Consider the following 27,595-nt stretch of genomic DNA (forward strand, 5'->3'; position numbering starts at 1 on the left):
GAGAGGGAATTGGCAGGATATCTATGTATTCAAAGCACGCATAGAGAAGAACGCGGAATGAATGAATGGATGGATGGGGTGGATGAATGACGGCCTGAACCCCTGATTTTGCATTAATAGATCTGGTATCGCGAAAGAGCGTTGGTATCTACCCACGCATCTATGATGTTGAAAAGCGACCCTGCTCCCACTCCATCCGTGACAACATAGATGCCTCCATATGAAAGCGCCTCCCCAAAGATCGCGCATACTAACAACATTTTGCGAGGTGTCCTGCGCCGTACATACAACCTCCCATTATAAAATCGACACAGATAGCACGCCAACGCCGCGCTCAAGGATCGGCACTCTTCGGATTCTGCTGGACCAGATAAATATCGGGCACCTTTGGGACTTGAGGGCTCTTCTGAAGCGCCAGCTTGATTGCCTCTCTCGTCTTCTCCCTCTCCCTCGCATCGCTGCTGCTCCCCGTCAGCCTCCGCATGCCACTCCGTATCCTACTCCTCGTATCCTGCGTCAATGGCCTGATCATGTTCTCCAGACTAAAGGTCTTGTCGGGGGCTGTAGTACTACTGCTAGAACGGCCAGTGACGAAATCATCGTCTGAGAAGGGCTCACCGTGTTCGTCGAGAGCGGTAGATGAGAGAGCCGGTGAGAGACGTGGGACCTGATTTGGAGCCGAGGGCGAGGTTACGGAGCGAGAGTGGAGGCCAGGACGAGGGACGGGAGGAACAGCCGCAGCACTAACTGCGGTTGGCGCGGAGGAGAAAGAACTGAAGGCTGCGGGGGTCATCACGCCTGGATCACGTGCCGGGGATAGCTTGACGTCGGAAAAGCCGGATTGGAAAGACGTGACACTTCCGTTGCGGTTGAGCGACTTGTGGAGAATGGGCGCTGTTTGCTGGTCATAGAGATTTTCCCGTATGTCGAGCGTGCCATTGGAGTAGGATCCGTTCGCGTACCGGTTGGTGCCGAATACCGAGCTGTTGGGTAGGTCGGTCAAGGTCTCCGTGTCGTCGTCATCCTCAAAGAAGTCATCCAGGCTGTCGAGCTTCATGACCAGCTCTCCGATGTGGCTGTCACCACGGGTATCTTCCGAGGTCATTGTCTCTGTGCGGTAGTCGGAAAGAGGGCTGAATGGGAACTCTTCTTGACGGAACTCTATCTTGGGTGTTGTGACTTGCGCTGCATCGATGTCCTCAAGGTTACCGCAGGTGTAGAAGACAGCGTGCACATTTGCCCTCGTTAAGTGTGAGTGGTGCGCGGGAACGGGAATTGACCAGCCAGTCTCTTCGGGAACGCCATATAGCGACTTCATCTTCTCATACTGCTTCTTGAAAGCTCGGCTTGTATGAGAGCCAGCCATGCTCATGCGAATATGCATATGCTCCACTTGTAGAGGTACCGGGCCACCTGTGAAGTTCATGACGAAGTCTAGTACCCTGAGAGCTTGGGGGCAGAGTTCCGTCTGTAGAAGACGCAGTAGTGGTGAGATGAGATCCGGCCCTTTGTTGGCAATCTCTGGTTTCCGCATGTCAATCTCTGGTATGATAACGCACAAAACCTCCATCGTGTTGATCTTCATCCAGTCAAGCTTGTTCGCAAGAAGACCGAGTAAGAAGATGAGACTCCCAAATTCTAGATCGGGGAAGAAGGATGACCGAATGGATGAGATGGTTTGCGCGAGGAAGTCTTTGTCATTCCTGTACCGCTTCTTGGCGAAAGCGGTCAATGCTTGAGAGAGGTTATCGCATTGGTAATCCTCTGCTACTTGGGCCAGGAGCTCAGCGCTGGTGCTGACGGCTGGATCCTTGGCACCCTGGTCGAAGGATCGCAGAAACCTGGGCAGGTTCGCGAGGACGGTATAAACGAGCCGACTTTCGTCACCAACTATGCGACTGGAAGGCAGAACAACTAGTCGGTCGAGCAGGCGGAGTGAGCGATCTAGACACATGCTGGACCGGATGCCCTTGTATATGAGCTGGGAAAGACCTTCGAATTGTCCTTCCCATTTCTCGGGGCAATTGTCCTCTAGGATGTGGAGGACAGTAGAATCTCCTAGATCAATCTTATCCATGAACTTTTCCAGCATGAGCATACTCTCTACGAATTCCCCTTCATGGATGGTGTCCAAACAAGCGCAGGTAGTCCAGAAAAGCTGTGGGTATTGGATGAGGTCTTCAGGCTGCAGGGCTTCGATGATTGTTCGTAACGTCGTCAGAATTTCCATCGAAAAGGTTTGAATGTCGCTCTCGTCATCCGAAATGGTATTGGAGAGCCTTGCCAACATGTCGGACAACATCTGCTGATCCAAGGTACTAAGGATGCATCGAAATAGCTGGAATGATCGACATGCTAGATGGCGTACCGGACATGACGTGGCCCAATTTAGAGCCACTTTTCCCCACGCTTCCCTTAGACCTGGGTAAGCGAGAGAAAAGAATCGAAGAACTTCATCGGCGACGTATGTCATAGACTCGGGTACCCTTGTGCCCGCATCTTCGGCGTATTTTCCGTTCTTGTCGTCGTAGTTCCACACAACTTTCGTATCGTGCCGTCGCACGCTATCGATGAAGTCTTCGATCGACCTCTTATCGATGCCGCTCGTATCATCCTCAATCTTTGAAATGACAAGCTCGTGGATGAGATGAACAAGCATCTCCCGAGATTGGTCCTGAACGACGGGAGTATAATGGTCCCACAAAACTAGAACCACCTGAAGAAGTAGAGGGACATGTTCGCTGGCGAGCTGGACGGGAGATACCATGAGATCCACAAGCAGTATGAGACAAATCTGACCTAGGGCGAATCCAGACTGAGAGTGGTTAGCACGTAGAGTAGAATTTGAGGGTAGGATGACTTGCCTGCTTGTTGCTGGTAGGCAGCAGAGCGCCTAGATCAGCAAGATATGGAAGCTTGTCAGCGTCTGGAGGCGGGGGAGTAGGTTCGCGCTTCTCTCCGACCATGGATCGCGGGTTGATCTGCAGCAGCAAGAACTCGACCACTTTCAGACCTGCCGGAGTGCTCGATAGATGAACTACAATCTGCTTCGAATAGTCCACATAGTTTTGCTCTCGCTTTTCTAAGCAGAGGTTGATGATGAAGTTTAAAATCAGCTGTACGTTGCCAGCGTGCGGCCCCGTTGCCAGAGCTTGCCAGAGTGCTTGGATTTCGTTATGTAGTGCGTTGCCACAGCGGACCGTGATTTCAAAAAGGTTGACGAGGAGCATGTATGAGGTAGCGGTAGGCCCGCCATCCGGATTTACCTGGAGCTCCACAGTTTGCACCCATGGTAACATGGCAGCAACCATGTTACGTTGATGATCGGGCTGTAACTCCTTGAAATAATATGAGAATTGAGAGAAGACAAGGAAAGCAAGCTCCGAATGCTGCTTAGCAAGTCGCCTGGAGGTCTCGAATTGGGCTAGTTTGTAGACAGCAATAGTCTTGTCGGAAATGCTTATGTCCAAATCCTGAAGCTTGGAGTTCTTCTGCTCGCGGGCTTCAAGCGTGCGCAGTAGGCGTGCGGATTTCATACGTAACTCGTTGTTTTCGTGGCCGAGGGTGTAGAGGCCGGCGCTCAGCACTTTCCAGTACGGCAGTTTGTAATCCTCGCGCTCAGTGAGAACCCGGGTGACGACCTCGAAGTAGCTTTCGAGTGCTTTGGATGATTTTGAGAGATAGCACATCTCGATGGCTCGGTCCAGAAGATAGGGGTGCTCGCGGTTGTGCAGAATGAGGTTAGTCAACGCTCGGCGGCCAATGGCGTGAGTCCGATCGCTAGGAGTTTCGAAGATGCTGTCAATCCAGGAGAGCATACGACGAACGTCGAACTGGAGCAGGACTTTGCTATCAGTTGTTATGCTGACCGGGCCGCCGCAAAGAGCGGCCATAGCGCTGAGAGCAGCTGTTCGTAGATCTCGTTTCTCAATTTCCATTGCTGCCGTCGCTATGCCCTTGTTGCCTAGATCCGCTTCGCGATCAAGCATGGATCGTCTCATGTTCTCTTCTCGTTGACGAATCTGTGTCTGGTTCGCTGAGTATCCGCACCAATCCTCCATCAGGGTAAACGCCGCCTTGCGAGCTTGGAAGGGCATCCATTGGAGGGGATCGCTAGTCTTGTTGATCCCTTCAAACAAAACCTCTATAAGACCGCAGTAATGGGTGCGAAGCTTTTGAAAATCCCACTCGTTTTGTACCTCGGCGTCGCTTAGAAAGATCCGGAGGTCTTTGGTGTAGTTTACGAGATTGTTGAGAATCCAGTCGTCGCTGTATGCTTCGGGCAGCTTGAGAAAATGGGACGTAAGCTTGTAAACATGGGTGATCTCAGTTCGAAGATGGTCGGTTCGACGGCTGCGGCGAGGGCTGCTGATGGTTCGATTGTGCATGCCCAAACGGCTCTTGGCTTCTTCCGCGCAAGCTGCAGCATGGCCTTGCAGTGATTCGAGTAGTGTGCGGTATAGATTGATGTTGATGGAACCTAGGCCCACGACTGCGGCCTCTCGTATTGCGGTGTTATCCACTGACAGAAACGGCAAGACCTTCGCGAAAAGCTCGCCGGCAGAATATACCTTGTTTGCGCTCTTCTGTGACGACTTCGAACTTTTTCTGGAATGCGCCATCTGGCTATGGGCCGATTGCGTGCTGAAGCCGAGGTTGGTTAATGTCGTGAAAGCAAAGATAAGGTAGAGCTTCCATTGTTCGATGACTATTTCAGGCGATGTTGTTGCAAGGCGGCTGCTGGTCTTTCCTGTGCTGGTATCGAAAGTAGCGTACGGGCTCGCTCGGGGTCCTTCCGTGAGCGAGAGTAATGTCCGGTGCATCTGATAGAGCCTAGCGCAAACGATATCGCGAGTGAGGGTAACGGCAAACGGGCAGACCTCAAAACTGATGCGAACGAGGTTAGGGAAGATCTTGAACCAGAGCGTAGCGTCGTAAGGCACGTCGCTACTACAGAGCTCAACCAGGGTGCTTTGGACATTGCTTTTCCGCATACCACGCTGGAGACGGCTCCTTTCAGCGAGGGAGAGTTTCTCGTCACTGATATCCATGACCTTCTGCGGACTTCCCTCCATCACCCTTATGATTCTTGTACTTGAGCCGCCAAGTGCGGTGTCGAACTCGGTGATGAGTCGTAAAACCGTAACAGCATATGCTCGCACCCGGCAAGAGGGCGAGCACAGGAAGAAGAGGCCATGAGACTCGACCTCATCGACGTGCGCCCAGACTGATGAAAGGTCCAGCTGGACGCCCCTGTTGCCTGACCCATCGTCCGGGGTGTCTAGGGCGGCTTTTCTAGTCTTTTGCTTGATCTCTTCTATCCATATCTGTAGTAACTCGACATACAACTTCAGAGTGCTCTCGATGTGGCCTGGGCCCAACATTCCACCGTCGGACATGGTGGAATAGCGGTCATCGAAATTGAATATGAATCTAGCGAACCCGATTGTCACTTGCTGAGCATGCGATTGCCGCGCAATTGACTTCAGAGACTGAGCAGATGACAAGGCGATATTCCCCTGGACGTGAGCCGTTCCAGTGCAAAGAAGATTGATGAGAGAGTTAAAGGGAATATGGGGGGATAAGCAGCGCGGCAAGGCTTGCACCGCAACATGCAGGAGGTCGTAGAAGCCTTGACGAGGATCTGTTGAGGCTTGGTGATCGTCCCGACGTCCGAAACTGAACGCCTCAGACATGGGAGTTTTGGGCGTTTGTAGCGAAAACTTCTCGTCCAGGACCGCCTGTCCGCCGAAGGCATTGTCGCAGATGATGGTTATCTCTCCCAGTATCTTGCAGAATCGTATGTAGTACTCTTTAGCAACTTCAGCGAATCCGGTAAAGTTGACAGGCCGCGAGAGCCGCTCCTCTTTGAGCAGAGACGACTTGATCGACATGTGTTGCAGAGGTCGCGGGCTGACTGGAAGGGCGGGTAGGTCGGTGGTATATGCATTTGGGTCCGACTCAAAAGAACTAGGGAATGGCGGTTGTTCGGCCTTTTCCAAGTCAGCCATGATCGCAAGGAACGATCGAATAGCAATGACCATGCGGTCAGGCTCCAAGTTCTCCACCCGCAGGTCTCGGCCCGAGGTGAACATGTCAGAGTTCAACAGCGGGAAGATGATGGTCCTGAAACACAGATCTTGATACTTGAAGCCAATGATCCGGGCGAGTTGTATCAGAGGCTCCGCAATTGCGGGCTCCGTGGAGAGATAGGACCGTTTGCCGGGCTGAAAAACCATGCGAACAATGTCCTCCAGCCTCCGTACCGCGACGTTCGGAGAGTCGGTCGAGGTCCGGTAAAGATATGTCCATACGAGCTGACAAATGCCTCTTAGAGCGATCGCCCTCGTCGCGCGTTCTTTTAATCTTGGCTGTGTGGACAGGGCAAGCGATAACCACTGAGTGGTGAAGGTCTCCGCAGGCGAGACGCAGAGTAAGGCCGACATAAGCGGATATGCTTCCTGCCAGTGCTTAGGCTTGCTGAGGAGAAGCGAACATCGTTGCTTCATCGTTTCGACTACACTCCTCCATTTCGGTGTATTGAGTTCGATGGTGGTTTTCGAAGCGATCCGTATTAGTAGCTCCCTCAGAACCTGGCAGTACGCGTACTTGATCATCTGTCCATGCACATTGGCAAAGAGCTTTGCGAGCGACAGCATGAAATCGCAGGTGCGGTCCCAAGCATCTCCAGGATATGTCTTGACTCTCATGTAGCGCATCCCTCGCACAAGCAAAGCCCCTTTCGACTCGACGTCCCTGTTGAATTGGCCTTTTACCGAAGACTGAGCGTCCACGACCCGGAGGTCGGCGATGAATTTCTCTTGGACACTATCAAATATGAGTTCGCTAAGAACGCCCAGCAGCTGACCATAAATGACCCAATTTGCGTGGTTAAGGGGGGAGTCCTCTACCCGGTCGGGGTCGACGGTATTTAGCTGCCCATAAAATAGACTCAGGAGGCGCTCGGCCATGTCAGTAGTGAGACTCTGAAGATCGGTCTGCGTCATGATCTCTATCAACACCCGGCAGAGAATGTAGGTAGAGACGGTTGAGCGCTGCTCGGCCTGCATGACTGAGTGTTGCAGGGCAATCATCTGCTCGGGCCCTGCCGCGGCGGGCGGCGCAACGTGGCCGTCCGAGTGCTGGAGTGGTTCGGTGTTGCGGCGAGGCAGCACGGAGGGGGGCAGCGACGTCGCTTGTCGGGCCTTCCACGATCAGCATAACATCCACACAGCGAGATGGATACCCACATTTGCAAGGTGCATCCGCGCCCCGGCTGCCTTGTCGCTTTTGTCCTTCCGCCACAGCATTATTGTGTCTATCGGGGGCTTGGGCTTGTGGCGCGCGATGTGGCCGAGTGCGGATATGAGCTGGTCGAAGTTGGGGTCAACGCCAGGCCCACAAACGAGCTCGACTCTGGCTTCGGGCTGGCCGCGGTCGGTCATGCATTGGTTAATTTTCGAATCCGCCTGGCTGATGAACTGGCCATTTCACATTAGCTTTGGCTTGCAGCGCCGCCATGGCACACTCACCGAATTGAACAGGTGGTGCAGGGCATACTCGCCCACGGTCTTCAGCTCGCTATGGTGCTGGTGGTGACGAGACTGAGAGCGGTGGTGGTGGTGCTGCCCGCCCTTTCGCGACCGCGCGCTCTGTGCCCTCTCCGGCCTCCGCTGGGCAGCGCTGCCATCGCCGGCAGCTGATGCTGTTGCTCCTCCGGCGGCATATCCATTCGTTGAAGCGCCACCGGCGTGTGCTCCCTTCCCCACGAGGGCTTCGGCTATGCTCTCCTGTGACATGGCGGTTCCATCGAGAGGGGCGCCGGCGGCGGCAATGACGTGCGGACTCAGCGGGCTGGTGGCGGGCGAGTTCACGAAGCTCGTGTTCCGGGAATGCTGGATGCCATGTACGATGGAGGTCTGGCGGTTGTGGGCATAGGGGAGCGAGGGCTTGCGTTCAATGCTCCGGTCGGGGCTCGAGTTGCTGCTGGGCACGACGACGGCAGGCGTTTGCGAGCGCGGCGAAATGGTGCGAGACGAGGTAGTCAGCGCTCGACCGCGTGTCACCGAGGGCTCACGGGACGGGGCAGAGGAACCCAAGGGGCCTTCTATATGGTGCGACGGATTCCCAGCAGCCGGTCGAGCTTGTGCCAGTGGGGAGGAAGCAGCTGCAGAGCGGAGCGGGGGTCAGCAAATCAATCAATGGACACGGCAAGGCAAGATTGGACGTCCAAATAAGCTCCGGCATGATACAGCAGCCCTGACAGTAGCAAACGCCGCGCAGCCGCGTGCGTCTAGGGGAGCGTTTCGCGGCCGTTTGGGCTCTGGGCCGTTTCGAGCGGGTCCCCAAGAGTGCAGGAGAAAAGGCCGACTTACACATGCCGCCGGCCTAGCGAGGCTCGTCATCTGGGTGCGCGGAGAGACTGCGGCCGGCTCGTTGCGGCTCACGGCCGAGGACTTGGGGTGAGAACGGGGATCGGGGTGATGTCTGGCGTGGCATCGGTCACTGCGCAGACGATGGACGAAATCGCGGGACCCCTGGTGCGGCTTCAGGTCGTCCCTGAGCGGCTAACCCGATAGTCGATAGCACTGATCGCTCGGGTGCGCATCCCCACGGCCCTGACCTGAAGATCCAGCGGCGGCGGCGGAGATTATCGCGCAGCCCAGGGCCGCGGTACCTGTCGCGCTCTGTGATCTTTCGCGGATGGGAGTGACTGGTGGCCACGCCGTGAGTGTGGAACTGGGTTGTCGTGGAGGTGCCCGCATGCCCGTAGGCTGCGCAGGGCTGCCGGCGCCCAATGGCGTGGTTAGGTACACGGCGATTCTCTGCAACGAACACGCTGTCAGGAACAATAATGCTGCCCGCCTCGCGAACGGCGCGCGCGGAGTGCTCGAAGCTGCCGGCTGCGTTGCCGGACGCCAGAGTCCCACGATGGCAGCTTGGCAGCAGACGCATCATGTCACCCATGTCAACCCGGCGGTGACTGAGGCGACACCGGACAGTCCCAAGGTTGACTGTGCCAAAAGCTCACTGCTCTCGTACGCACTAAGGCCGTTGCTCGTCGCTGTCGTCCCATATGACGGCCGCGACTGGCAGTGCTCGCCCGAGCGACAGATGAACAGTGCTGAGCTTACTGTGCACTCTCCGCCAGCATATAAAGACAGGGGTCGCTGCAAATCTGAGGTCGCACAGCTCAACTTCGTCTTCCTGCTGAACTCCGAAGCCATTGACCTGCGAAAGTCGTTGCCCTTTGACGCGCGCACCGCCTCGTACAACGCTCGCCTCTCGTGCGCTACCCCACACGGCGGAAGTCGTTCTGAGCTTGTGGGGTCCGTTTCGCGGAAAGCCAGCGAGCTCGGCGCCACGACGTGTTGCTGGAATCTTCTCACCATCCGCAGGCGGAATTGCAGCGTTCCGACCTTTGGCCACTCACGCTCGCTCTCACCCGTCGCTCGCGCGGCGCTGTGCCGACATCGTTGACGGCACCACTGTCACCCACCGAACCTTCTCCGAGTGCCATTTTCACAAGCTTGAAGACAGCGCAGTCGACTCCCTGCTGCTTCGCCGCGCCCTCGTTCTGCATCAGCCGATAACTCCCGATAAGGCAAGTCTGCAATACACAGGCAGAAGCACCCGCTAGGGGAACCGACCGCGCCGACCCACCACCGCCGCCGAACGCCGCATACAAATATTCCACCGCTTGTGCACTTCCGAACAGCCCCTCTACCGCTTTCTGTGAGGACTACGCAGCTGTGCGTCTGCGATCTGCTGGCTGACTGCTTCTCAGCACCACCATGGCGCAACTCGACACGCTCGACATCATCGTGCTCGCCGCCCTCCTCCTCGGGACCGTCGCCTACTTCACCAAGGGCACCTACTGGGCCGTCTATGGGGACCCCTACGGCAATTCGCTGGCCACCGGCAATGGCGCGGCGAAGGCGGGCAAGTCCCGGAACATAATAGAGAAAATGGAGGAGTCGGACAAGAACTGCGTGGTCTTCTACGGCAGCCAGACGGGCACCGCCGAGGACTATGCCTCCCGCTTGGCCAAGGAGGGACACTCGCGCTTCGGACTGAACACCATGGTCGCCGACCTGGAGGACTACGACTATGACAATCTCGACAAGTTCCCGGAGGACAAGCTTGCCGTATTCGTGCTTGCCACCTACGGCGAGGGCGAGCCCACGGACAACGCCGTCGAGTTCTACGAGTTCATAGGTTCCGAAGACATCACCTTCAGCGAGGGTGGCACTGCCGACGACAAGCCCCTCGGCGTCCTCAAGTACGTCGCGTTCGGTCTAGGAAACAACACGTACGAGCACTACAATTCCATGGTTCGCAATGTGGACAAGTTCTTGACCAAGCTGGGAGCGACCAGGCTTGGGGCTGCGGGCGAGGGTGACGATGGTGCCGGTACCATGGAGGAAGATTTCCTTGCATGGAAGGAGCCCATGTGGGCCTCTGTTTGCGAGAGCATGGGTTTGGAGGAGCGCGAGGCCGTCTACGAGCCTGTGTTCGAGATCACAGACAAGCCGGAGCTGAGCGCCGAAGATGACACAGTGTACCTTGGTGAGCCCAACAAGAACCACCTCGAGGGCGCGCAGAAGGGTCCGTACAACGCCAACAACCCCTTCATTGCCCCTATCCTGGAGTCTTCCGAGCTTTTCAACGCACGCGACAGGAACTGCCTCCACATGGAAATCGGTATCAATGGATCCAATCTGTCCTACACGACTGGCGACCACATCGCTATCTGGCCCACGAATGCCGGCAAGGAGGTGGATCGCTTCTTGAATATCCTCGGCCTTGGTGAGAAGCGTCACACCGTCATTACCGTCAAGGGCCTGGATCCCACGGCAAAGGTCCCCTTCCCGTCGCCAACCACCTACGATGCTGTGGTTCGCTACCACATGGAAATATGTGCGCCCGTCTCCCGTCAGTTCGTGTCGGCCATTGCGCAATTCTCTCCCAACGATGATATCAAGGCCGAAATGGTCAAGCTCGGAAGCGAGAAGGACTATTTCCACGAGAAAGTAACCGATCGCAACCTCAACCTTGCGCAGCTGCTCGAGATCGTTTCCAAGGGCGAGCCATGGTCTAAGATTCCCTTCTCCCTCATGATTGAAGGCCTGCTCAAAATCCAACCTCGTTATTACTCCATCTCCTCGTCCTCCTTCGTCCAGAAAGACAAGATCTCCATTACGGCCGTCGTCGAGTCTATGCATAAGGAGGGAGCTCCGCACATTCTGAAGGGCGTTACCACTAACTACCTCCTGTCATTGAAGCAAAAGCAGCATGGCGACCCAACCCCAGACCCTCACGGCCTCGACTACGCCATTACCGGGCCGCGCAATAAGTACGACGGTATCCACGTGCCTATCCACGTCCGTCATTCCAACTTCAAACTTCCTTCAGACCCCTCAAAACCCGTCATCATGGTCGGTCCAGGAACTGGTGTCGCCCCGTTCCGCGCCTTCGTCCAAGAGCGAGCCGCGCTCGCCAAGTCAGGCCAGAATGTCGGCAAAACAGTATTATTCTTTGGGTGCAGAAAGAGAGAAGAGGATTTCCTTTACCAGCACGAGTGGGCTGTAAGTAAACCCTTATGCTTTAAGCTTGATGTTCCCCGCTAACGCCTGCTCAGGAATACAAGGAGATCCTTGGCGACAACTTTGAACTGCACACCGCCTTCTCTCGAGATGGGCCGCAGAAAGTTTACGTCCAGCACAGGATGGAGGAGTATGGCGAGGAGATCAACAAGCTCCTGGAACAGAAAGCCTACTTCTACGTCTGCGGCGACGCATCGAACATGGCTCGCGAGGTCAACTCCCTCCTGGGCAAGCTCATCGCGAAGTACCGAAACGTGTCAGAAACGAAAGGCGAAGAGATCGTGAAGGCGATGAGAGCGTCGAACCAGTACCAAGAGGACGTCTGGAGTTGAGCTTCATTGTACATACATCTTTCCAGCATTTACGGTCATGTGGGTCTAGAATGGAGCGTCGGCGTTTGCTTACTATACTGTCCGTCGCCTGAGTGGGAGAAGACTTTGAAATTGGCGTCTGCACCTTCAACCTCTTCAAAGCTTTCTAAGGCCCCTACGCTGCATAGCGTGCCTGTAATTCTTTGCCTCTTCACTCTACCGGTAGATAGACACCAGCCAGTTGGACAATATTTAGCGATATGAAATTGTGCAGGGCTGGTGCGCAAACTAATGCTGTGATAACTGCCGTACTTCTTCGGCTCCGTTTGGTGAACAGGCCTCGATCCTTGATTGGCGAGGCAAGGCGGATGTGGGTGGCAGAACCGACCTCGGGACCGAAACGGGTCTGGCAACTTCACTTCACCTCGTTTCCATCCGGTGTCCACGTCCTTATTCTCGACTTCGTGATTCTATCGCCGGAATACCTTAATAGCCTGGACAATAGTAAGGCAATACTTCAACCCTTATCTCGATCAGCGCCCCATCGCCCCAGCTACCCCAGCCTCTCCCTCCTATCGATGCATGAGCCACCTGTATATGTACGCTGCAAGACGTCCCGGACGGCCAGTCGCCTGCGTGATGCATTCCTTCGCGTCCATAAAGTCCACCAACGATTTGCAGCGGAGCTCCCCAAGGACGCGCTCTTGCGCGTAACGGTTTCCCACAGACCATCCTCCAAATCTGCAACCTTCCCAGCACCTTGGGTAATCTTCCAGTCCCAGAGCACGCCTTGATGCAAGACGCTGCGCCTCCTTAGGGCACCTGAAGGCCTTCAGGCTGGGCTATGATCAAGCCTTGTACGACCGCGAGAAAAGCCAGAGACTTTGCAGCGGAACCCCAACCCCCTTCTGGGTCGCCAACTCGAGCGATTAATCCCGGCTTCCAGGTCTGAGGTTGAGTCCAGTCACATCAAACGAGCCACGGTGGAAGAGGTTAGAAGTTGGACGGAAGAGGAGCGGTTGATCGATTCTCGGACGCGAGAGGCATGCAGCCCCCATGGTGCACAGCATATATGACACATCGGGGATGATCTGGGATCTGCTGCAAGTCCACCATGTGACGAATCCCGCACTGACGCCGCTCTTCATCTGGATCCCGCACGCGCGCAATTCCGAAGTGCTCCTCAGGAGCCGGCTTGCTCGCTGCAGCAAACGACTAGCCGTGCTGCTTCTGTCATCCGCTGCGCCTTCAAGCATGCTCAATGTTTCAACCAGATTTTCCGGATGGCTGCATATCTGCTTGCGACGCCGTTGCCCGCCATGTTCTGCGCCTGGCGGCACCGGGGAAGCAGCCAACGCTCGTTTCGGTCACTAGGTAGCACGCTGTTCCTAGCAACGCTTCGAAGGGCTGTGTGCAGGGCACCAGAGGGAGGCAATACACAAGTCCGGTTAGTCTTCAACCTCGAACGATTTACTGTGCGCCGGCACGGTTGGATTCTAGAAAACCGATTCGCAGTGCCGCACTCCCGGTTTCGCATGGCCTCGAGAATCTAGGTCACCTAGAGCGCACAAGTCACCATGTCTCTAATGGTTGCAACGTATTCTCCAATGACCAAGATTCTGACAGAGCCCTGCCTGGCTTTGGGATATGCGCGTGCTTCTCTATACCGGCTGCATACAGGCCGGAAATTTTCCATCGAGGCGTTTTCCGGAAGGGTAACTATCGCATGGAGGCAACGGCTTGTGGACGCTCCGCGGCGGTCTCAAGGCGGCGCTTTACCAACGCTCGCTGTGGCGCGTGGCACATTCGACTCGAGGCCTCGACCGGCCGGCTTGGTGAGAAATGCAGGCACAAGCTGCAGCATGGCGGTTACGGTGACAGGAGGGCTGCGTCTGCACCTATCCGCATGGCTATTTCGAGCGCCAGACAGACGGGTGATTGGGGACAGACCTCGTAAGAATTCTTTCCTTGCTGTGTAGCCTCACTAGACTAACCCGCTGCAAGGTTATCTGATACCAGTCCGAGAAATGCACCCCATCTGCCTTTTATCTACGAGGCTGGCGCGGGGGTTTGCGTCTTTGTGGGGATTGTGGAGACGAGAAGTCGAGGATGTGATAGATTAGATCCTCCGGCCATGCAGATCACACCTCGGCTGGAGAGCCTTGCACCTTCACCTTTGAGGTGAGTGACGTCTGCAACAGTCTTGTCTGCCTACACGCCTGCTGCAAGGGCGCTGCAGTCGTCTTCTCTTCGCCTTCGCGGCAGAGCAACCCGCTGCAACTGGAGGCTGAACTGCAGGCCGTGGCGCCCGGTCGCTGCTGGGAAGGTTACACGGCCGTCTCGGACGGGCATCGTCTCCCAGCGGCGGATGCGGGTATTGTACCCAACTGCTGTGACCTGGCACTGTCTGCGATGCAATCGCTGCGGTCCCATGTAGTCCTCCCTGATGGACACATGTACCCGCAGCACTTGCCCGCACAGGTCATATTAAAGCCGGCAACGCTCCCATCGCGGAGAGCAAAGCACCACACGCACCGCAGCTTCCTTTCGCAGCCCAAGACAGACATCGATATTGAAACAGCTCTTCCGCAGTATCACTTACCTACGGCATCGTCGCCCGCGGGACAAGAGGCCAGGAACGACGCCGGACCCAGCGCGTCCAGCGAGCATCGCCATTGCTGTTTGTATCGGTATCCGTTCGCTATTGCTTCAGTGAGCATTGCTTGGCAGGTAAGTGCTCTCTCCCATGGCCTGATTCGGCCGCGGCGCCGGTGTCGCGCGGAAAGCGAGGGCGCGGTGTTGTGTGTACATGGCCTGCGCTCCTCACCACCAAGCGATGAGTGCTCTTTCCCTCGAGCACGCCCACGGCAGCGGCAATGCCCCGCCACTCAATCCTTTTATCTCGTCTCCCGCCCTTCGTTCTTCTTCTTCTCCTCTACACCACACTTCTTTCTCACCAATACGCTCAGTGGCCACATTCTTTGTAGCTTTTCACAGGTCAGTCATCTGCTCCTCCCTCTCTTCTCCTCTTCTCCTCTTCTCTTCGCCACCATGAGCGGACTCGTCTGACATGCCCTCCGCAGCTTTGGCGTCACTACCAGCCCCGCACATTGCAAAAGTTTGACATTTACGACTCGGTAAGTCTCTCCTCACCGCTTCTGTGCTCTCGTCCCTTCACTGCCTTCCCTTTCACCCCGTCAGGAAGCATGGCGTCGGCCGCTCTAGCCGTCTCGGGTCACCCATGCCTCCTCGCAAGGGCCACTGTTCACCCTCCTCTTCATCGCTTGCCGAGCTCGGCTCCGAGCAGACTTTTCAGCTGACTTCTGCCACCGAGCACCGTCTTTCTTCCTACATCTCAGTCGACTCGCCGCCGTTCCGCCCTTCGAGTGTCCCTCGCCGCGGCTACAGCAAGGGCTTCGGAGTCTCCAAACCGTCCGCGCTCTTCGACAGCAGGACTTCTTCCGTCTGTCGTCGTCCCGCCCCAGCTTTCGCAGCTCATCTCTCCCATCTTCCAGCCCTCTCCGCTTCCAGAAGCGAATTTCCGCAGGAACACTACCAATGGCTGCAAACACCCGCCAGAACGGTTATGCGGCGTCCGCCCAGAGCTACAAGAATCAGAACTTCAACCAGTACCACCAGGCTGGACAAGGCCACGGCTCGGCCCCGTACCTCCCTCGAGGTCTGCCGATATCCCCCGCCGATAACAACATGCAGTCTCTGACAAACAGCATGGCAGCCCTTGGAGTCCACGGCCCCTATGCTTCTTCTGCCGCATCAAAGTCTGGCGGCTCGATCATGTCCGGCGGTTCCACCGAATATACCGGCCTTCCCCTGGCTCAGGGCCAAGGTGGGTGGTATACAACCAATCAGCATATGTTGACTCCCATGTACAATGTTATTGGTGCGAACCAGCAGCAATCTGCCATGGGCCACTCGCCAGGCATGTACAGCCATGCCGGTGCGTATGTTCCCCAGGCAGCTTACCAGTACGGCCAAGCCGTTGTCGAGAACAGCCCTGTCGCACCGGGATGGGCTTCCCGCGTGTCTTCTGGCGACATGCCTTCGCTTATGACGCCCCGCCGCGATTCTGTGTCCTCGAATGAGAACGATATCCCAGGCACTCCGTACAACAGCAGCGGAGCATACCGCTATGGAACCTCGACTGCCATCATGGATCGCTCCCCGAACGGCATGTACACTAACAGCGGAACGCCGTCTCCTTCCCAGTTGGCCCACGGCTACCAGCTTGTCGCTCCGCTGCAGAAGCAGCAGACCCTCCCGACGATATCTCCTCACATAATGGCAATTCTCCACAAGGACCCGCCGATCCCACGGGCCATTCCAGCTCCGAGCTCTCCGCTTAAGCCGCTTGACCGCAGCCTGGAGAACAAGACCGGAGAAACCAACGTCTACATTCGAGGGCTACTTCCCGAGACCACCGACGAGATGCTTCATATCTGGGGCAAGCGCTTTGGAGATATCCAGAGCTCAAAGTCCATCATTGACCTGAAGACGAGCCTGTGCAAAGGGTGGGCGTTTTGTCCCGTTCCACTTGCCCTGCTAACCTCCTCATCAGCTTCGGCTTCATCAAATACCACAACTTCGAAGACGCTGAGAACTGCATCCGCGGTTTCCATTATCTCGGATACGAGGTCAGCTTTGCTAGGGTGAGTGCCTCTGATGTCGCCCAGCTTCAGAGCACCTCCGCTAACCCTTCGTAGGAGTCGTTCTACTCGAAGCTCAAGAAGTTCTCCGACGACAACAACACGAACCTCTACGTGTCCAACATCCCGAAGAACATGAACGAGCATGTATGTTATCGCTTCGCAGACTTACCTCACAGCTCTGCTGACGAACCAACAGGAACTGGGCGCCATCTTTGCTCCTCACAAGGTCTGCTCCAGCAGGATTCTTCGCGACAGCTCTGGCAACGGTCGCGGTGTTGGCTTTGCGCGGTGAGACTTTTTGCAGCCTGTATCAGCGCCCGACCTGAGCACTGCTGACTATGTCCAGTTTCGAGACGCGTGAGATCTGCGAGGAGGTCATCAAAAACTTCAACAACACCCCGGTCTCCAAACCCGGCGGTGATGAGCACCTGATCCAGATCCGATACTCCGATACCCATGAGCAGAAGATGCTCAAGCAGCAGACTGCCGCCGGTCGTGTCTTCCGTGCCGCCGAATATGAGGTTGGCGTTGCTCAGGCTAGGGCATTGAGTTCCGTGCCTGACCGCTACATGACTATGTCTCCGGACGAGCAGGCGGCCAACGAGTTCGAAATGTTCTTGCAATCCCAGGCGTAGGTCATGACGCACGCAACAGCTTCTGCCCATGCTAACCCATCGTCAGGACTACTCCCACGTACCTGCCGCCATCGGCCCGCTACCGCCAGCCATGGGCACCAGCGATCCCGTCGACGCTAGGAATGTCTCGTCCAGCCATGTATCCGATGGCCCAAGCCAGCACCCTCAAGGCGGAAGATGCCGGATCCGATCACGGTGTCGACACCAAGACGACTCCTGCTACTCCGGTCCAAGAGTCCGATAACTCTGTCTCTCCAAGCCGACGATCGGGCGGCGACGAGTAGACGGACGACACGCTACGTTTCGCAAGTCTCCCTTGAGTCTTCCGGCTTCGCATGTCGATATACTTCCGTGTAACTCTTATTCTTCACGATCGTTCTTCCGATATGGACCAGCTGCATCCTCTCAGACGCCTTTCTTGGACCACAGTCATATATTGACGGCATTCTACCCGGACGACCATTTCCATACCGCATGTGACTGGAAGTCGCCAACTATTTCAACATCTCAACAACAGCGACCCCGTCGACTGCTACCCCATTGCTTTCGCTCAGGGTTCTTATTTATGTTGTTGGCGCCTTAATGCTCCATCACTGGCCGGTTGCCGATTATCCTTCTCCATTATCGACAACCGCTTGTCCTCCCCTTTTCACTCTATTTTCCTTTGGTGGCTCTGCGTCGGCCTTTTATACTACCAGTATATATTAACATTTGGCGAGGAGGGATGCGGCAAAATCTTGGTGGATACTCCAGAGCAGCTTTTCATCGATGGAAGGACATAACTGGCGGCGGATCAAAAGTTCCATGGGAGGATTTGTTGGCAGCTTCGATAGTTCGAAGTATAATAGATTTGCTGGTGCGTCAATGGCTTCGTCCTTCGGCTGTGATATGTGTCGCATCATAACATGCATGTCCTTGCCGTGAGACGTAGTGAAGGTTTCCGTGCCGCACTCTGGCAGTGTCTACCTACTATGATTCCCTCGCATTAGTCTTTTGTCAATGTCTAGTGTAGCACCGCACCGCACCGCACCGCACCGCACCGCGGCGACGCTGACCACTGCATCTTCCGAACGCGTCGGGCTTGTGTGTGGGTTTCCAACAGCGCAGCTTCAGCCTCCCACAATCAAGGCAGATGTGCTAAGCTCACGGAATAGCATGGCGCGTATATATGTATGTATGTATGTATGTATGTATGTATGTATGTATGTATGTATGTATGTATGTATGTATGTATGTATGTATGTATGTATGTATGTATGTATGCATGTATACATATATAATGAATGGATATCGTCCTGGAGATATAGATAGGGAGATAGTAGAGGAAGAAGGGGAAGAGCGAGCGTAGCAGAGGTAGTATGTATAGTATCTGGAGTTTTTGTTTAGTCTTGGGGGAGTATAATGGATGAAGGGAGGAAGAAGAGGGGAAGAGGGGGGAAGGGGTTGCTTCTTGGGCGAGTGGGATGTGGGATGTGGGATGTAAGATGATTTGGAGAGGAGGGAGGGCGGGAAGCGGGGAGAGCTGGAGTGAGGCAGAGTTTCAGAAAGGAACGATGGCGATGACGATGTGCATACTAAGCATTCGATGACGGCTGGCTACTTTCTCTTTACTCTACTCAACCCATATGATGAGGCGCTGAAACATGGAATGCTTATTTTGAGTAGCGGTACCTGTCCATGGAAGACTCGACTTGGCTCAATGAAATAGAAGAATATAGCGAAGATAGCACCACCACCGTAAAGCATGTCCACGGCATCATGCGGACGTCTTGCACTATGCTGTGTTGCGCAGTTGCTAAGCAGAGTAAGGAGCGCTGCCTGCCGGCCATGTACATACAGTATGTACCGAAACACCAGAGAAGAAGAGCAATCTCCGCATGAGCCAGTCCGACGACGCCCACGCGATGGATATTTTTGTTTAGCACAATGGCGCCGAAAAGCAAGAGAAGATGAGAGTGTTTGCAAGCAAGAAAAAAGGAAAAGGTCCGCCCTGATCCCGGACGCCTTTGCCCCGGTCGTAAGTCGTAAAGGTGCATGCCGCTTTGAAAAACCAACGATTGAAAAACCAACGAGGAACCGTAATTGAGAGCTGCAACTTTTCCCACCCGGTCTAACTGCGAATTGTCTGAATCTGCCGCCCCTCCCTCCTCCAAAAGACTACTGTCCGCTTTTGTAGTGATGTTGATCGCTCGGATAGCACGTATTAGTCCTCATCTAGCGCTTGCAACTCCCTCTCTCGCCTCGCCAACTCTTGCCGCATAAACTCGGCTTCCTGTCGTAGCCTCTCTTTCCTGGCAGCCTTGTCTTCTCTTGCACCGGGCGAAGGTCCTATGCTCTGGCGCGACATGCTCGACAGCGAAGGATCGATATTAGCGTCCTGCGCGCCAGCAGGATTTAAGATAGATGATATGGCATTAGGGCGATGTGGTACGGGATTGACGGGTCCTGACGGCGTCTCGTCAGGGTCGAGCGTTGCACTGAGACTGCGCTTCCGGGGAGACGGCGCTGGTTTTGTTGATGGTGTAAGAGTACGTGCTGGGTGCGACGTAATCGGTCCGTTGCTGTAGTAGCTCGTGAAATCGACGGGCGGCGGCGCTCGAGGATATGGTGGGTAGGCGACCTCGCTCGTCTCGATAGCGGTAGTAGAAGCTGGGGATGCGGATTGCTCGAGGACAGGGGTTTGGGTTGCGCGCTGTGGTGGCGAGTTGCTGGCCATCGACGGTGGGGCTTGTGGAACGACGGTACCTGGCTCGGCGGGTACGATACGTTTCCGGCGCTTAATCTCTTGTTTCTTCATTTCAACGGGTCGATGGGACCCGTGAAGCTTGTAGTAGAGGCCTGGGACGGTTAGCGTACTTGCCGGAAGGTATTCCGGACGCCAGCGAGAATGTGAGCACGGAGAGGAACATACCACAAGCATTGCAGATAGTGTGACCGGCCTCATCTCGTCTCCACAGAGGGGTCACTGTTGTCCCGCAGTTTTGACAAGCAGGAATCACGCTCGTCGCCGTTGGCTGGCCAGCTCCCTCAGTCCTAGTAGCGTCTGTGGGAGTTGAGGTGGTATTCGCTTGAGCAAGTGCGAACTGCGCAGTCTTAGAGACACGGTTGTTGAATGCAGGACACCCGTTGCAGCCCTGCTGGCCTCCCATGCCGTTGCACCTGCCGCCTCCGGGACAGGTCCCAGCCGCAGCATGGTCTGCAGCGACGTACGTTGCGGCGCGCGGGGACACAGCGGCATTTCCTGGAGAAGCGCCTCTATCGTGGCTCTGGCCTGGCGCTGGGCTTTGCTGTACGGACGCTGTGGGATGTGCTGAGATGTTGCGCTTCAGGTTCGTCGGGCGAGACTGGTTTCGCGCCTTGAGATACAAGCCGCAAGCATTGCAAATGGTCTCACCAGCAGGTGAGCGACGCCAAAGCGGCGTCCTGGTCGTCCCACAATTGCTTTGCTACTGTCAGTATAATTCTCCAGTTCTCAGAGATAGCAAGCACGGTTCGGGGGCCGTGGTCGAACACTGCAAAGAAGGAAACTTGGCGACGCACCTGCAGACTTGGCCGGTTATAGGCGCATTTCCCCCGTGCACACTCTTTGGGGGTAGGGATGCTGTTGTCGCGGGCGTTGGTGCTTGCTCTGGCTGCTCGCTTTTCCGCACTGCTAGCGTATCCTCGAGAGAGTGATAGATTTCAGAGCTCGGAGCTGGCTGGGGGGTTGCTGGCTGCTGGCTCTGCGGGGGAGATGCGATCCTTGGTGTGTTGGACTCGTGGGCTTGGTTTAGTTGGCTAAGCTGCTCGGCCATCTCGACGTCTTCTTTGCTCGGTTCTCGCGACAGTTGGTGCGGATGGGTAGGCGTCGGAGCCAGCGACGTGCCCCCGCTGCCTGAAGAGCCTACCATGATTGTTCGCGAGTGCGCCGGGGCCGCAGGTTATGAGCGAAGCAGCGGGCAACGGCGAGGATGCGATGCGGCAGCGCCTGGTAAGAGCAGGTACAACCGGGCCTTCTTTGACTGGCGGGCTGTTTGGGGACAGGTGGGACGCCAGACTCGAGAACCGGGGGATCTCGTTCTTGAAGCACGGGAGCCAATACGTGAGTGGCGGCAACGTGATCTGGGGTGATTCGCGGGAGGTGTCGATGTGGTACGCGGGACAGCTTGGGTGCCACGCTCCCGGGCAGGAAGGGCTGGCTGCTTTATGGGGGCTCGGGGTTAGCAGGAGTGGCCGCGCTGGTCCCGGAGCCGGCTGCTCGCCATAGTTCGACGCGCGCTGGGCGTTGGAGAGCGCGCTGCGATGCGTAACAGGCACGCAGCACTGGGAGATGTCGGCGTGCAGGGCAGCACGGTCCGGGGCGGGCATGTCAGCGAAATTCCCAGGGCGCCCATTGGGCCTCCTGCCGACGGGCGCGAGCCACTGGGCCCCGCCTCGGCGTCCGGCTGCCTCCAGCACTTCCGCGCCCACGAACCTCACCGCCGACCGCGCCATCTCCTCCAGAACGCACGCGCGGCGGTGTTTGTGTGCTTACGCATATCCTCTCTCGGCTGTGGCTTCGCCCAAGCCGTTAGCAGTCAGGAGACGGCCCGGCCTGCTGGGATGATCTGCTGTGGCGACAGCAAAAAGCAAAGCACCTGTTCTGCATCCGTCCAGTCAACCCTCTAACGGTTGCCGTCGGACTGCGAGCCGTGTCTCCTCGGTAGATTTATAATAGTGGACACCACGTCTGTCTCCACCTGCTGGGTGCCTGCGCGCCCAATCAAGGCGCCGCTTAATCGCCCGGTCCTGGTTCCGCCTCGCCCAGCTCTGCAACTAACAGCAACCTTGGAAGCGAGGAGCTTAACTTCAGGTGTCGGCCTGCGCTTCTGTCACGATACCCTTGTGAATTGAAGCCTCTAAACACTATCTTGAAAAACTTCTTGCCTCCGCAAAAAGGCCTCGCGCACATGAAATCCAAATTCCGCTTCCTCCTCTGCTCCAGATACCCAGTTGACGTTGGCAAAAGTACAAGGCGCAAACCCCGTGACGCCGAAACAGGACCAAAGCCCACCCGATCAAATGGCCCTTTCCATATCACACACAGATGCGTACACGAATACCACACAAAGCCCCGTTGCCCCTTTGGTAAAGGGTAAACGAGCTTGCTCGAGGAATCTTCTACCGCCATCCTCGGACTGCATTCCGAAGGGCGTCTAGACTTGTTCGGCACCCCACCCGGCGTCGGCGTCACTGTAACCATGTTAGAGGATTGATATTTGATGACTGCTTACGATTCAGGAAAGACATACCGCATGTTTGCTGGTGGCTCGATTGACGGGATATACTCAAGAACCACGTATCCAACGCCGACGACACCAACCAACGTGCCGGGGACGATGCGGAACCATTTCTCGCCAACAATTACCGAACCGATAAAGATGTAGACTATACGGTATAAGCGGCTGAGCGGGTGGGACGAGTGCGGTTGCGCTTACAGATGCCACGGCCCAGGAAGGAGAACATGAACGAGGCATATCGGGCCACTTGCTGCGGGATCTGGAATTCGAGAAGCGCCGTAGCTGCGGCCTAGGTTAGCACATAGTTTCCAACTGGATGTAATTCGGAGGATTCCTACCAAGACCGAAGATTATCAGATACACGCCAAGAATAATGTTGGAGCTGAGAAGATGTCAGTCCTGCTTCTTCCATCGAATCCCCTGCGCTCGCGCATGCGTTGTGTTTCTGGCGCCTTGCTTGACAGTTTGACCGCGAGAGTGCCTTGTTGAGCTCCGCTATGCAAACTCCGACTGCCAACGTCTACCGTATATTCGACCGGATCATTGGGCGATGATCAATCGAGGAAGGATAGCGATAGCTATGCGCGTCGATGGTTCGGAGGTCTGATGAAATGGCGGCTGGATTCGACTGGTAAACTCACAAGTCGCTGAACTGGAAGAGCTTCGCAACGCCGCCGAGGACCATAAATACGGCAACGGCGAAGTTCACCATCCGACTGCGCACTCCAGTTAGCTTCGATGCTTCCAGCGCAATCCGCCTCCCTTCGGCAATCTCGCAGCCTAGCAAGCTAGCTCCAGCTCAGGGCGCACTCACAAGATGTCGGAGAAGTCCATGGCGGAGGAATCGGAGAGATGTGGGTACCGCAGTTTGACTGATTTACGGAGTGACGATGGGGGAGGATGAGCGCAGTCGGGATTCGCGAAAAAGACACAGTGTTGTCGAGGTGTGTGCGGTTGTTGCGCGACGTCGATGGGAACCTTGCAAGCTGCTGGCGTAACAGCCAAGCTTCTCGCTAAGACGTCATGGCGACCGGCATCGTGATTGGCTGCTCGCAACCACGGCTAGAACGAGGGCTGGGCGCGCAACCTCCAACGTTCACCCACCATCACATCCATCCTCCGCAGGCAGCAGTATTCGGACGACTGCGATAGGATATCCGTCACGACATCGTTGCAACCTGACCAGCTATTAGAGCGCGCTGCATGACCACACAAATTGGGGCGGTCGACACCCTTGCTAGCTCAACCACTCTGCCTGAGGTCACTCAACTCTGTATTCCACTTCTATTGAGAATTGCTGGCCCACTCGTTTGCTTCGTTGGACAACATCCTCGATACAGGAACTTATTCGGGACGGAACGGAAACGGCACCATGCCAAACTCCTGCAATGGCATGCCTTTTATGAGCTCACTTGATTGCTTCATATCCATTCTGCCTCCTCTGGGTGGCTTTCGCCCCCATCCCGCCGCGTGCCTTGAGCGAGTGGTCCTTGCAAAGGAGGCTCTTCAATCGGCCAAATCATCTCCCTCGCATTCGGATCCACGCAGGTTTCTTCCTCCAAAGTCACTTCAATAGTACGCGTAACCAAGATGCCCGACCCTTCGTGGCCTACAGTTCCAAGCCCGATTTCGGTCCATGTACCAATCTCCGGTATTTCCTGCTCCACGCTCTCTGGTATTTCCTGCTCCCTGCTCTCCAGTATTTCCTGCTCCTCGCTCCCCCTTATTTTCTGCTCCTTGCTCTCCCTTTTAGGAACCAGGCGCTGTAGTCTCTGTTTCGCCCTGTTCATCTTCTTCGTTGCCATTTCAAGACTCCGTCGTTTTCCCTTGATGTCCTCCTCCTGCTTCGGCTCTTTTGGCTCTTTTGCTTCCTTCTTCACCGTTCTTTTCGTGCGCCCACCACCATGTTGAACTATCTGGCCTCTGCGTACGTGCTCTCGGCGCCATACTTGTCGCAGCGAAGGCATCCCCCCTCTATCTTCGGCCGTGGTATTCCTCGTGCGGAAATCATAGGTTTGTATGGAGACTGTATGCTGAGAATCATCGACGCCCTGCTCGACTACCCTCCATCCCCAGGACTGCAGGTCTTGGAGTACAATCTCGTCCACCACGTCGGGGGAATTTACGGCATATACGTTGTGGTTGTTGTCTTCAGACTCAGGTGGGTAGATCAAGTATGGCATTTTTGAAAACAAATTTATCAGGCTTGTGCGTGCAGCGGCGAACCCCCGCGGGGGCTATGTAGGTAAGGCACCAGTGCTTACTGTGAGTAGCTGTGTTGTCAGTATGCGAAGTGCTCCACAGAAAGCAGAGAGGGAGACGGGCTTTCACAGTATATCCTGAATGAAGTCACCTTCGCTCCAAGCTTAGCCCTCTCTTCACAAGTCCGTGACGGACAAATCGGTCTCTAGCACATACCCCATACATTCACACGAACACCGACGTCAGATTCCGTACTTAAACAGGAGGTGGTAAACGAGTGGCGTGTCTCAAATCAAGCGAATAGACTTCACGGGATATTCACAATGTGGAGGAGACACCAACTTCCACAATCTTCATCAGCATTGTTCAGCTAGGGGCTCTTAAGACTCTTTCCATACCTCTCACTATACTTCTTACAGCATCTTGTTATACCAGTTCCGCAAACGCCATCCCCTGAAACCACTTTCGAGATGCCGTATCTCCTCCACGCCCCGCGCAGCGCCCACGTCCTAGCAACTCCCGACCGCTCTATCGCCCTATTCCTGCGCGCCAATCACAGCTGGACTGCGAAATGGTTCGAGGATTCCGAGGTCCCCAACATCGTCTCTGCATCATGCATCATAGAACGCCCCAATTACACCGTGGCCATCGACGAAGCGCGATTGAACGGCCGGGAAATGGAGAGCAAAATAAAAGATATGCTCCAAGCAGACGGGTTTGAGGATCCGGATGTGAAGTACCTAGGCAGAATAGCGAATAGGTAGGTAAGAAATCCAGTGACATCTGTGGAAAGCGTTTGATCATGTTGACGGATGCGGTGTAGGATCCAGTGGCTCTACTCAGGAAGGAGCGAATAGAATGGCCCTTGCAGCCTTGGGGCCTGGAAAGGAGGCCACGTGCCTAATTTCAGTGACGCAAGTTTCTCGCACATGACATACTGCAAGTTCTCTTCCACGCTCTTGTACTCTTTTTCAACGGAGCCCTCGCACCACACGGACTGACATAACCAAACAACAAAACCCCATACACGAAATCATACACTCCCTGCCTACAACTCACCACAACCACAATGCCCTACCTCCTCGCCGCCCCACCGCCCAATAAACCTACATCGCCGCCAAAGCCCCTCCTCGCAACCGACGACCGCTCCATAGCCCACATCTTCCACTGCCACGGCTGGCGCGTGAAACACGTCTCCGTCGACGAGGAGTCCGGCATCATGCGCACAGCCGGCATCCTCGAGCTGCACGACTACGGCTTCGTCGTCGGAAACGAGGTCCTGAGGCAAGGGCGCCAGGTCGAGGACAGGATGAAGCAGACGTTCATGTGGTACAGCGACTGGGACTGGGAGAACAAATTCGTGGATCTGAGATATGTTGAGGTGCGAGGGGATAAAGAGGGCCAGAGAAATGGCAAATGAGTCAGGACTTCGAAGCTTCGAAACGGGTGCGGCATTTTAGAAGAGAGAAAGCATGCAGGGCTGGCTGGCAACCTCCGGTAGGTAGTCCAGTCCTAGCCTTATCCATGACATAAGGCACCCTGGCTTACCAACGCCGGCTTCGAATGCCATTGGCTATTGATCCCTTAGGGGCTGCAGGCCACCAGAGCGCATCAGGGAATTCGCGTCACGTGAGCTGTATTGCTTGCTTGGCGGGCCTGCCTATCGCGGCACTAGCGTAGTTGCGAGATTCAAGTCGACTCAGCATGCCCCGACACTTCAGCGTTTGGTGAATGGGGCCAGTCTCTTCACTATATTCACTATAGCCTCATACTGTTCTGTCCTGTCTGTCCATGTGCGGCGTCATTCACATATATACCATAAGCTTCAAGTCAGCTCTTTCACTCTTACTCTTTCACAACACTTAAACCATCGAGCAAGCACACTCGAAGACCATACTCCTATCCTCAGCACCCATATTCTATCCACATCCTCCTGCAACAGGCAACGACAAAATGCCCTACCTCATCCACATCCCCCCCTCGCACAACCTAACCCGCACCCCGACCTCCCTGCACCCAACCCTCCTCCCGACCCCCATCGCCCTATCCTCCACCACCACCCTCGACCGCACCCTAACGCGAGACTTCCTCTCCTGGGGCTGGCGCGTGCAACACCTCGACACCCGCACGCCGTCACCGTCACCGTCACCGTCACCGTCACTGCAGCCCCAAGACCACGCCCACACCTCCCCACAGAATCCGGCTCCTGCTCCCGCTATCGCTACCGCCTCGCGCCGCAGAGCGAAGAAATGGCACGCCGCCTACCAGCAGCTAGACGCAAAGTACAACTGGCACGCCAAAGCGGTCAAGATCTGGGAGAAGGAGCACGGGCGGCGCATCCGGGAGCGCGATCGGCAAGGGCAACTGCAGGGGAAAGGGCAAGGTTCGAAGAAGGGGTGGAAGGACAAGCTCAAAGACTGGTTTCTTCTTAGCAGAGGCGCAGAAAACATGCCAAGAAAGGGTGGTGGGGGAGGGGAGAAGAGTAAAAGTAGTAGTAACAGCGTGAAGAGGCGGTGGTCGGATAGTGCGACCGCCGTCAACAGGTCGACGGCGAGTCTGGCGCCGTCTGTTGAGGGGCGGTTGAATCGGTTGAGGAGGGTGAGGAGTGATCTCGATCTGCGGCTCGAGAGGTCGCGTGAGGACTGAGGGTTGAAGGGGAGGATGTATACCTAGTTGATAAGTAGTGTAACGGGATAAACTCTCCGCTTAATGCGCTCCGGTGTTAGTGCGAATGTGATAGGAAGAATGAAAGCATACCAATACTTCATTCACTCATCCTCTTACGCATCTATATATACAACGATGTACCCAGTGGGCCTCTTGACCGGCATTTGGGCATTGATCGTGATTCTATTAGGATGCCAGAATGCGCTCTTCGGCAGACTCATTGTTCTGCAAGGACTTCTCTCACCCTTT

The 27,595-nt window shown here is 55.7% G+C and overlaps 11 protein-coding genes across 11 annotated transcripts; 6 read left to right on the forward strand and 5 right to left on the reverse strand.

The window, feature by feature from the left end:
• Positions 1 to 76: 76 nt before the first annotated feature.
• On the reverse strand, positions 77 to 8,604 carry BU26DRAFT_525522 (uncharacterized protein). The gene is made up of 5 exons (XM_033830523.1): positions 8,376 to 8,604; positions 7,533 to 8,167; positions 7,251 to 7,481; positions 2,865 to 7,205; positions 77 to 2,815 (listed from the first exon to the last, which is right to left on the reverse strand). The coding sequence occupies exons 1-5, from the start codon at positions 8,377 to 8,379 to the stop codon at positions 335 to 337; spliced, it is 7,692 nt and encodes a 2,563-aa protein (XP_033675985.1). The 5' UTR covers positions 8,380 to 8,604; the 3' UTR covers positions 77 to 334.
• Positions 8,605 to 8,763: 159 nt separating this feature from the next.
• Positions 8,764 to 9,480, forward strand: BU26DRAFT_572221 (uncharacterized protein; the record flags this gene model as incomplete). Its single annotated transcript, XM_033834224.1, has 1 exon — positions 8,764 to 9,480. The coding sequence occupies one exon, from the start codon at positions 8,764 to 8,766 to the stop codon at positions 9,478 to 9,480; it is 717 nt and encodes a 238-aa protein (XP_033675986.1).
• A 307-nt stretch (positions 9,481 to 9,787) lies between these two features.
• On the forward strand, positions 9,788 to 12,216 carry BU26DRAFT_525524 (uncharacterized protein). Its single transcript, XM_033830524.1, has 2 exons — positions 9,788 to 11,588; positions 11,642 to 12,216. Exons 1-2 carry the CDS (start codon positions 9,795 to 9,797, stop codon positions 11,936 to 11,938), a joined length of 2,091 nt encoding a protein of 696 aa, XP_033675987.1. The 5' UTR covers positions 9,788 to 9,794; the 3' UTR covers positions 11,939 to 12,216.
• A 1,118-nt stretch (positions 12,217 to 13,334) lies between these two features.
• On the forward strand, positions 13,335 to 14,185 carry BU26DRAFT_185540 (uncharacterized protein). The gene is made up of 2 exons (XM_033820449.1): positions 13,335 to 13,870; positions 13,922 to 14,185. Exons 1-2 carry the CDS (start codon positions 13,495 to 13,497, stop codon positions 14,038 to 14,040), a joined length of 495 nt encoding a protein of 164 aa, XP_033675988.1. The 5' UTR covers positions 13,335 to 13,494; the 3' UTR covers positions 14,041 to 14,185.
• A 1,290-nt stretch (positions 14,186 to 15,475) lies between these two features.
• Positions 15,476 to 17,503, forward strand: BU26DRAFT_441391 (uncharacterized protein; the record flags this gene model as incomplete). Its single annotated transcript, XM_033824455.1, has 6 exons — positions 15,476 to 16,446; positions 16,494 to 16,584; positions 16,639 to 16,728; positions 16,781 to 16,872; positions 16,931 to 17,215; positions 17,266 to 17,503. 6 exons carry the CDS (start codon positions 15,476 to 15,478, stop codon positions 17,501 to 17,503), a joined length of 1,767 nt encoding a protein of 588 aa, XP_033675989.1.
• A 1,276-nt stretch (positions 17,504 to 18,779) lies between these two features.
• On the reverse strand, positions 18,780 to 19,402 carry BU26DRAFT_185583 (uncharacterized protein). Its single transcript, XM_033820450.1, has one exon. The coding sequence runs from the start codon at positions 19,253 to 19,255 to the stop codon at positions 18,872 to 18,874; it is 384 nt and encodes a 127-aa protein (XP_033675990.1). The 5' UTR covers positions 19,256 to 19,402; the 3' UTR covers positions 18,780 to 18,871.
• Positions 19,403 to 19,422: 20 nt separating this feature from the next.
• Positions 19,423 to 21,109, reverse strand: BU26DRAFT_441569 (uncharacterized protein; the record flags this gene model as incomplete). The annotated part of the gene is made up of 3 exons (XM_033824465.1): positions 19,423 to 20,057; positions 20,131 to 20,660; positions 20,760 to 21,109. 3 exons carry the CDS (start codon positions 21,107 to 21,109, stop codon positions 19,423 to 19,425), a joined length of 1,515 nt encoding a protein of 504 aa, XP_033675991.1.
• An 813-nt stretch (positions 21,110 to 21,922) lies between these two features.
• BU26DRAFT_469612 (COPI associated) lies at positions 21,923 to 23,354 on the reverse strand. The gene is made up of 6 exons (XM_033825321.1): positions 23,292 to 23,354; positions 23,119 to 23,193; positions 22,816 to 22,859; positions 22,676 to 22,759; positions 22,490 to 22,625; positions 21,923 to 22,430 (listed from the first exon to the last, which is right to left on the reverse strand). The coding sequence occupies exons 1-6, from the start codon at positions 23,309 to 23,311 to the stop codon at positions 22,394 to 22,396; spliced, it is 396 nt and encodes a 131-aa protein (XP_033675992.1). The 5' UTR covers positions 23,312 to 23,354; the 3' UTR covers positions 21,923 to 22,393.
• A 544-nt stretch (positions 23,355 to 23,898) lies between these two features.
• On the reverse strand, positions 23,899 to 24,660 carry BU26DRAFT_511793 (uncharacterized protein; the record flags this gene model as incomplete). Its single annotated transcript, XM_033827332.1, has 1 exon — positions 23,899 to 24,660. The coding sequence occupies one exon, from the start codon at positions 24,658 to 24,660 to the stop codon at positions 23,899 to 23,901; it is 762 nt and encodes a 253-aa protein (XP_033675993.1).
• A 309-nt stretch (positions 24,661 to 24,969) lies between these two features.
• Positions 24,970 to 25,642, forward strand: BU26DRAFT_185716 (uncharacterized protein). The gene is made up of 2 exons (XM_033820451.1): positions 24,970 to 25,439; positions 25,503 to 25,642. The coding sequence occupies exons 1-2, from the start codon at positions 25,150 to 25,152 to the stop codon at positions 25,534 to 25,536; spliced, it is 324 nt and encodes a 107-aa protein (XP_033675994.1). The 5' UTR covers positions 24,970 to 25,149; the 3' UTR covers positions 25,537 to 25,642.
• Positions 25,643 to 26,632: 990 nt separating this feature from the next.
• Positions 26,633 to 27,325, forward strand: BU26DRAFT_511795 (uncharacterized protein; the record flags this gene model as incomplete). The annotated part of the gene is made up of 1 exon (XM_033827333.1): positions 26,633 to 27,325. One exon carries the CDS (start codon positions 26,633 to 26,635, stop codon positions 27,323 to 27,325), a length of 693 nt encoding a protein of 230 aa, XP_033675995.1.
• Between the last annotated feature and the right edge of the window lie 270 nt (positions 27,326 to 27,595).

Source organism: Trematosphaeria pertusa (assembly GCF_010094035.1).
Source record: "Trematosphaeria pertusa strain CBS 122368 unplaced genomic scaffold BU26scaffold_26, whole genome shotgun sequence".
Taxonomy (NCBI): Eukaryota; Fungi; Ascomycota; class Dothideomycetes; order Pleosporales; family Trematosphaeriaceae; genus Trematosphaeria; species Trematosphaeria pertusa.